This window comes from Centrocercus urophasianus, unplaced genomic scaffold (assembly GCF_019232065.1).
Source record: "Centrocercus urophasianus isolate 14NV4802_14NV808 unplaced genomic scaffold, USGS_Curo_1.0 seq_33, whole genome shotgun sequence".
Lineage (NCBI taxonomy): Eukaryota > Metazoa > Chordata > Aves > Galliformes > Phasianidae > Centrocercus > Centrocercus urophasianus.
Window position 1 is genome coordinate 6,716,993 of NW_024884900.1, and position 9,360 is coordinate 6,726,352.

The following is a 9,360-nucleotide window of genomic DNA, read 5'->3' on the forward strand; positions in this document are numbered from 1 at the left end:
ATTAGGGTTATTAGTTTGGCTGGAAGAAGAACTGGAAAGTAAACATTAGAGCCCTGAGGAGAAACAGCTACAGTGTAACGATAGCACAAAGCTCCTTTTCCTGTGATCACCTGAATGTCATGCTGCATTACTGAAAACCTCAAGTCTTCGAAAGAAACCAAAGCTGTATCCAACTGCTAGCAGCTGTCAACCTATTCCTACTCAAACAAAGATAAAGAGTTCAAGGATAATGACTGCATTTACCAAGACTCACCTTTCCCTAAGCAGCTGGAGCTGAAATTTATTAGCTAGTTTCATGAGCTCTGTCAAAAAGATATCATCTTCTCTTAGCTCAAGTTCATCTGTGTAGATCCAGCGCAGCATTGCCATGGTTACCTCTGGGTCAGCATCTGGTGCAGGGAGCAACAGGGATTAATAAAATAGTTAAAGAACAATCACCTGTTCAAGCAGTTTTGATTCCTCTGACTGTTAAAGTCACAGCTACCTGGAAAAAAGTCTCGTTGAAATTGTACTGCTTTAGCTTGCTACAATGTCAGAACAAAGAGACAAAACTGGATGGAAGTTAAAGCTAATGCTGGCACCAAGCAGGAAAATCCTTCTTCCATTGGAACACTGCGAAGGCTACAGGGCTCCCTGCAGCATCTCCCAGTATCTGCTGTATGAACATCACGTGGAGGGATGAGAAATGGCCATAGAGGAGCAAAGACTTCAGAGGGACAAATCCACACTGACATTTCCACGCCCAAATCCCCTTTTCACTGTAAGAATCCTCCCCCTTGTTTTATAGCTGTCTGTATTATGGACTGCTGCACTTCAATACAGTTGCTTACATACTATTACTAAGATAATAGAAATATAATAGTAATAATAATAATAGTGATGTAGAAGTAAGTTTCTAAGACAGGGGGAAGCTAATTTAACAAACTGGTTAGACTTCAGGAGTTTCTAAATACTGATTCCAAGTCTGTGTGTTCTTAAACACAGCAAAAACCTCTTTTCCCTGGAAAAAAGAAACACAGATGCAAACCCAACAGCCAGAAGCTCAGAAATACTGCAGCAATTGATTCCAAGGATACATAGATGAGGATTTCTATGTAACAAGAGATCAGATCAACTGCAAAAAAACCAGAACACCAAAACCAACCACAGAAACCCCATCATTTAGAAAAGCAACATTAGCCCCTTCAACAGTTGTTTTTTCGTTTTGTATTTTTCTTTTAAATAGAAGATGAACACATTTGAGGCACTGAAAGACCCATCCTAAAACACCTTTACACAGCTGCACCAGCTGGTCAGCAGAGCACCAGACACAGCACACAGAGCATCTCCTAAGGAACAAGGAGTTTCAGCAAGGCAAGCACCTCTGGCCTAACCTGAAATAACCAGGGAAGTCTACTTGAACTGTAATATCAGCTCTGCCTTGGCAGAGAAAAGGGTACATATTCTCCCTCCCAACAGGAGAATGTATGCTTAGCTCTTGTAGTCTGCAGAACAAACAGAAGAAGTCTGAAAGCACTGAGTTTTACACGCTGCCTGTATTTGGAAATCAGGATTTAAGCCATCTTGACAGTTCTTTTAGAAAGGATTTCTTTAGAAAACCTGACACAGTTTTTGAGGAACTGTTTGTAGCTTGTTCCAACTACTTGATAACCAAATCCCTGTGCTCCGTACCAAAGTTTTCTTGTTTCTTATTTGTTCTATGTAGTCAATAGTATTAAGTATGATTCTGTTATAGGAAGTGTCTGCATTGCTAAACATGCAAAACCACACAACTACATTTGAGGTTCTCAGATCAGTGAGAACACAGAGCTAGAAATGCAATGACTGCCATTTAAAGACTTGCAACAAAGCCACCAGCAGCATACAGCTCTCTGGGAGTAAATCACTCAATTTAAAGACTTCTTGGCCTCTGTTCTATTGCAGCTGCAGAAAGATCCTGAAATCCTTTTTCAGCAAAGCCTGCCACAAGCTGTCTCACAAGCTGGCTTGCTGTGACTTGCTTCTTTCCAGTTTGTCAGCGTTTAGGACTCAGGGTAAGATTTAGCACAGTGAAGCCAATGCTTGGTATTCAACATGCAAGCCTGCAAACCTGCCTAACTTCATACCCATTTTACTGCTCACAAATGAATTGTGCAAAACTCCTCTATACTGCAGAAAATCTGTCAAAAGGCCCAACCTGCAGAAACTCTGCTCAGTATAAGAATGTGCAAGAAACAGCAACAGTAGAATTAAAACATCTTGTACAAGACAGTCTTTCAGAACATGTCATTTCTCTCAGCCTATCTTGTAAAGGTATCAAAACACCAAAGCACATCACTTCTGCAAGAGATGAAAACTGGTACTCATTTCCTCCACACACACTGTTAACAAGAAGCAAGGTGTTTCCATTACACACTTCAGAGCAACTATGCACACTACCTCAAAAAAGCCCTGTCTTTAGAAAGGAAGAAGTCAAGCTCCTCCATACAGATTTGCTTTTCATTACGTTTAGTTGATTCTAGAAAAGACAAACAGGCCACCATTCTCAACCCCTGTTCATTAAAGACAAAGAAGGGAAGTTATGATTTAACCAGCACCAGCATCAAGCTCACAAGCCTGCCTCCCTGTTTCAACAGAGCTTCATTATCAATCGATTGAACACCCCTTCTTGCAGACAGTTGTAGCCCAACCAAAAAGTACAAGGGTAACCTTTTTTCCAGCAGACTCTTTCACCAGCCACCCTAAAGACAACTGAAGCATCCCGTATCACTGAGCAGTAACTGACCTGACAGATCCAGCTCCTCTGTTGAGGCGAGGTTGGCCAGACTCCAAGCATCGCTGCGTGCTGCTAAGACGAATTTGTGAGCGCTGATATGCTTGTCCCGAACTTTTATCTTCAGATCACTGATGAGAGGGGGAAAAAAAAAGCACAGACATGGATAAAGCAGGCTTTCCCTATGCTTGGATATGAACAGATTAAGCAACTCCATAGCACCCATCCCTGTGTGCACATTTAGGTTCAGCTTGTTTGAGATACCAAAACACATTTGGTTAAATGCAGCATTGTGACAAATAACCCAATTTTTATTTTTTCTGTGTAGAAATACAGTGAATGAGTCATTAAAGGTTAACTGCTTCACAGTAAACTACTAAGGAAGTACTGTAGTAGACTGGAAAAGCCAGAAATCCCGCAGTTAAATATTTAGGTTGCAATGTCCACAGCAGTGCAGTCAGCTAAGCACCAAAGGTTGCAGGCAAGACCAGCAACAGAAGAGATGAAGTTTGACAGCAGTCTTGTGGACAAGGCACACTCCAAGAACCCCCAGTTCCTAGGAGAGCAGCTGTCAAGAACACTTTAATTTCCACTGACCCCTTTAACCACAGATTATCCTTTGCAGCTAGAAAGCACATGCTCTCTTGATTTTCAAGTTCTCTAGTTTCTAAATGCTCTGACTGCATAGCTGCATCTTCCAGACAACTTTCTAAACCAAAACACCACTGTGAAGTACAAGGCACAAAGATCTTAAAGCTTATCTTATGACTTCCATTCTTTTTCAATTACTATTCTACACTTATCTACTATTTACATTATATTTACTTATTTCTGACCAGGATTTTAGATTTAAAGAGGAAACAATCGAACTCTGACATACACTACCTAACAAACACCATATTTTACCAGCATGCTATTGTGCCTTGAAAGTCAAACCTTTCAGTCATCTCCCCTTCCTCAAAGGGAAGTCTCCTACCTGTACTGCTCCTGCTGATAGAGCTCAGCTACAATGGCAAGAAGTCTGCTGATGAAAGTGTCGCTGGCGTTGTCCTGGTTAGCCTGGGCAGCCAGAAGATTGCATCTCCTCTCCGTATCAGCCAGTTTCTTCTGCAGCTTCACATACTCCTGGCGGAGAAGCATCAGGTGCTTTTCCAGCTTGGCCACCTCCTCTGCAGAGGCACACAGCATTACTCAAGGCTGAAACACTGCACATTTTCATTTGGCATCTCAGTGTAACTCGCCCCATAAGCGCTGCACACAATTTTACCAGGCATCTTTGCAGTAAAGCTCTTCCATCACATCCCCAATACTGAACAGTTCAGATCATTGCTGGCTTCAGGCACATTTGGCAGGGGGGAGAAATCACCAGAACGCAGTGATAAAAGCTACTCACAACCAAAGCTCCCAAATCCTACCCAACATAAGCTTTCCACAGCCATCCAAGTCCACGACCGTGTCATTTACAGAGGAGTGGAAGACAAAGCCTCTCAGCAGCAGTTAGCAATTAGCTCAGTTCAGCTGTGATGCTGACTGCCTTCACAGCAGCTGCGTTGAGCACAGTGAGCATAGCAGCAGTTGCTGACAGTCCCATATCTACCCAGAGTGCCCAACCTACCTGCACAAACTGCACACTGCTGTCACTGTGGTTCACTGATTATTACCCATTCATAAGAACCCACACCAATCAGACAAATTCCTAAGTAAAATCTACATCCAAAGTCAATCCTGCAACAAGGGGCAGGGAGGAGAAATTTGGACAGTAACCAATGATTTTCACTGGGAAAGTTATTACAAGATTCCTCCCTGCTAGAAAGGAATTCACTGTTCAACAAGTTTTCCTCAAATATTTACTAAATGTAAGACACTACTACAAACAATGAGGAACTGAGCTCTATGGCCAGTGTTTTCTTTCTGCTTCTGGTGCAAAGATCAGCAGCATGGCTGGCCTTGGCTGTGCTCCAGCCATCCGGGCAGAGCATCCTCCTCCTGCTCAGCTGCAGATGAAAGCCTCATTTAGTCTTTCTTCTTGCGGGCTGCTGTAGCAAATACTCCCTCAGAAGTCTTTTAACTAAACTCTAATGGATAAACAGGAGGTAATTTACCCTGTTTTACTCTTCAGTTAACACTACTTAAGCAAGTTCAGCAGTGTACTTCCTTGAAAAGCCATTTATTTAGCTTCCTCCTTTAACAGCTAATCAATCTCACCTCCTCTGGGATGCTTATTGTGTTGAAATACACTACAATTCCAGAACTGCTAGCAACAGCACACCAGCCCTCAAAGGAGCCTGAAGCACTGCTCTGTTCATCTACTGAAGACAGCACAGCTCCAGTGTTCCCAGAACTAGCAGGGCATTTCTCTGGAGCAACTGCTGAGTGATTCACAGGGAAGCTGCCCAGGGTGGCACAAAACAAACCCAACTGCCACAATAGGGAAAACAGCATCTGATCCAAGCTGAGAGCCCCCACTGAAAGATACCTCAAAGAACTGCTGCAGAAATTAGTGCAGGAGCAGTGCTGTTGGCACACTGAAATTCTCAGGTGTCACACCAACCCAGAGCCAGGACCAAGAAGCTGCCTGCTGTACCTCACAGCATAGGTAACCTTAAATAATAACTACATCTTCAAGGCAAACAATGAGAGTGAGAATATGGGAATAAAGAATCAGCACCAGAAAGTAACTCCTCAAATCCTCTCAGTGTACCAATGTCACCTCACTGGCTGCACAGTGCAGAACTGCCTTAAAGCTTCCCGGTGCACTGTTCATTTAAGGAGCCCATGCTGCACTGCTACTCTGAAAGGACCACACACTGTATGGGAACTGCTGAATCACGGCCTGAACCTCTGATTGAGCACTGAGTCAGCCCTGGGAGCACAGCGAAGGCAATTCACCTGTGCTGCTGGAAGGGTGGAGCCTGGCTGCACCTCTCCTAGAGCCATTTAAGGGCTGACTACCAGTAGGGAAGGATCTTGTCTGGAGATCCTTCCTTTGGAGTTCTACAGCAAGCCCAAGACAAGGGTAGGCACTCTATCTATTCTCCTTTTGGTATAATAACCTGCTTGTTTATCTCATGATTATAACATCTCTATATTCATTGATTATACACACACTCACACAGAGGTGTTGCCTCTGTCTAAGCTAATGGCACCACAACTCCAGCTTTGCTATTTATAGCCCTCAAATCTCAGGGGAAGTGAACACTTACAATCAATGTAAAATGACCACTGGCTCTCAAGGCTGACAAGCCCTTTTACAGAGCATCTATTATCACCAGCATAAAGCTAGAATATTCATCTATCCAAGTATAGATGTACATACTTATTTGTGCAGTAACAGTTCAGTAATGAAGATCCTTGCATCAAGACACTGAGGAACAGCTTTACTTGCATGAAGGGCTCTGGCTAAATGTGAATCCACTTACACCTACAAACAGGATGCCTGGGTTTGGTGCACACACAGCAACTCCTCAGCTCACACCTGATACTTAGAGTTAACAGATAGCTGGACAAGAGAACAACAGCAGTAATTGTTAACAGATTCCTGGCAGATGCACTAACACCTCACTAACTGGCAGAAGTGTAAGGCCCTTATCAATTTCAAAGACAACTTCACAAGGAACCAGTGCCTTTTTCTCATACAGCATAGCACAAGGAAGTCTAAAGAACAACTGTGATAGCTGAACCCAAAGAGATAAGAAGGGAGGCAAGTGGCAACTGAAGGAGCAGATAGCATGTACCAAAACTAGAGGGAGGGCCTAGTGGAACCCGCTGCACTGTCCACCCTGCCCTTCAAGAACAATACGGGTAAGTTTTTCTTCTTTCCAACTGTGTTTGAGAGGAATATTACAGAAAAAATGCATTATCTCCTTCCCTAGAGTAAGGTCCTTCATATCCACTGCTCCACTGTGCCCCCTCCTCCTCACAGCTGTTCACATTACTGCTCCTTGTTCCTCCTCAATTTTGCCCCCTTTACTGTGTCTTTACTGTGACAACCATTCCAAAAATACTGCTGTACTTCCAGCTGCTCTAAATTCGAGCATTAATCTCATACCTGCATGTCCCCTACTATCCTCTGGTATGACTCTTACAAGGACACAAAAGCAAGCTTTATGCTTGTCTTTGTAAGGTTTGGATAAATCTAATTTGGGATTTATGCAGAGACATCACCTCCACAAGAAAAAGCAGTTGGTTTCTGATCAGCTGGCCACAATTTGACAAGCTCCCTTCATTTCTCAGCTGACCACATAGTAGCATTAACCCAAAACTGTTTAAAAAAAAAAGAATGTGAGTACTTTATCTGAAGGGACAAAACAAAACCCTCCATCCAGGCCTCATGAGGAATTGAGCAGGAAGGGCTTCAACTCCAGCTTCTTGCCCACATTCACACTGGCTCATTCAGGGGTTGTATGCTTTCTTCAGCCAAAAGATCAGAGAATTGTCTGAATTAGGGAAGAGTCTTTGAGGTGTACGAATGCCTGAAACAGGACTTGTTCCAAACACAGCACTGCTTGGCAGTACAGGATCTTGAACCAGACCCTTGAGTGTCCTGGCACAGAAGTTTCATCGCCTACAGACATCTTTGACATTTACTACCTATCAGAGGCGGGCCAGCTAAGCACAGAACTGTATTACTACGATGTGTGTGCTGAAGTTAAAATGTTGTTGTAAGGATTTACTACACAAGCCTGACTGCAGCATCTCCTCAGCTGATGCACACTAGATCTGAACGTGCCATATCTAGCTAATTTTTAACAAATGGTTTGGAAATTCTATTACTGCCTAAGAGCTGGAGTTCGGGAGCTGAAGGCGGTGCTTTAAGGCTGGAAGTTAGAGATTCTGCTGTGCCTGTAATTTAGGCCATTTCAGCACAGCCTGCCGATTCAATTTCCTCCAGGGAGGAAAAGAGGAAGCTTCTGTCTTACAGGAACAGCACTGTAGAGATCCGAGCAGACTGCAAATCACATCACCTCCGTTTAAGTTTTAGAAGGCTATAACTGCGAGCCTCCAAGCCACACAAGTGCGGCTCAGGGATCCTGCAGGTGCAGCCCAACCGTGCCAGAAGGGTCCCAGCAGCGCAGTGCAGGATCTGCAGCACAGCGCCTCGGCGATCCCCAACCCTGCCCCGGCAGCACCGGGCTCTCTACACCGAGCTCCCAGGGCCGCACCTCCCCACAGAGCCCCGCACCGGACGGGCCCTCACAGGCCCTCCCAAACCGTAGCAGCCCCCCCCCGCCATTTCACATTCACCTCAGGGGCAGGCAAGCAGGCAGCCCGCCCTATGCAATGCTACCCCACCCTCGGCGGGCAGAGTACCGCACAGTCAGCCCCGCACAGAGGCTGCCCCCGGCCCCCCACGAGCGCCGAGGGCCACCCAGCCGGCAGCGCTGCCGCCGCGCTCGGCGACCGCGGCCCCGCCCGACCGCTCGCCCGGGCTCCCCCCCTTACCTTCCGCCATGTTGGGTCCGGCGCCTCGACTCTCGCGAGAGCCACCGCCCGCGCCACCTAGCCGAGCTGAGCGCGGTGTTCTCGCGAGAGTGGCGCTTGCACCTCCCGCTTCGGCCGCCGCCCGCTCTCGGCAGCCCGCGCCACTTTATCGCGGCGGCTCCGCCCTCAGGCAGGGGAGCGAGCAGCGCCCCGCCCCAGGCCTGCCCGACACGGCAGCGATTTAGCTCTAGAGAGCGGTTTTCACATATATATTTTAACACAGTACCTACAGTATTGTTTTCAATCACGTAATTTCCTCATCTTTTCACGATTTAGCGGCCTCTGAAAAGTTGCCCTGCCTCCTACCCACGTTCCACCTCCTGAAGCAAGATGGAGAGTCCCCATCTGTGTCTTCATATAGCACAGCATTGTGAAATGCGCCCCATCTCCTTCCTCACAGCTCGGTGACAAACCAACGCGTGCTCCTGCACTCCACTGTTGAGTGCTGAGCCCCTGCATCTGTTTGGAAATGACAGGCTACATAAAACAGAGTACACACAAGATCTCAGAACACATGAAAATGCTGTACAATGACAGTTCATGTGGTTGTTCAACAAGTATTTTGGCACTGCTTGCACATGCTGTGTCTCTTCAGTCATTTTCTTACCTTGAAGTCAGTCACATTGCTAGTGCTATCATTCAGCATCATGGCAGGGTCCCCTCAATCACAGCATGGAAAGGACATTAAAAATCAAGTTCTATTATGTACGGGGCAAAACCTAAAAGCCGACAGTGACCTCAGAAATACTGACTAGGCTCCTTTCTGCCTGCCAGAAACCTTCTACAAGCTGGATGCGTGGCACCAAAATCTTACCTGACTTATTGAGCATCAGCAACACTTGCATCTTTTGAAATCTCTGGGTTGCGTGGAATCACAAACTATCCTAGGTAAGCCAAACGTTCTCTTGTATTCAAATAATTCACAAAAAGTAGAACCCGATAGCTTTGTGGAGCGACCAGGTCTTCCATGTAGCTGTTTGAAGACCAACAAGGAACAAACCAGCAGCTCTTCTAGAGAGCAAATAAGAAAAATGGAAGTGTTGAACTGTTTTGTGGAGTTCACAGATCCATCAGTTACAAACCGTATGTTTCATTCAGTAAGACAAAGCACAGAACACTGCTGAACT

The 9,360-nt window shown here is 45.5% G+C and overlaps 1 protein-coding gene across 1 annotated transcript in view; it reads right to left on the reverse strand.

Moving 5' to 3' along the window:
• The window catches only part of ANKFY1 (ankyrin repeat and FYVE domain containing 1), a 31,954-nt gene extending 23,665 nt beyond the window's left edge, over nucleotides 1-8,289 (reverse strand). Inside the window, exons 1-4 of the mRNA XM_042830256.1 lie at nucleotides 8,195-8,289; nucleotides 3,729-3,921; nucleotides 2,765-2,883; nucleotides 254-389 (exon numbers count right to left, since the gene is read on the reverse strand). Coding sequence (XP_042686190.1) covers nucleotides 254-389; nucleotides 2,765-2,883; nucleotides 3,729-3,921; nucleotides 8,195-8,204 — 458 coding nt within the window. The 5' untranslated portion in view covers nucleotides 8,205-8,289. The remainder of the gene's footprint in view (nucleotides 1-253; nucleotides 390-2,764; nucleotides 2,884-3,728; nucleotides 3,922-8,194) is intronic.
• Between the last annotated feature and the right edge of the window lie 1,071 nt (nucleotides 8,290-9,360).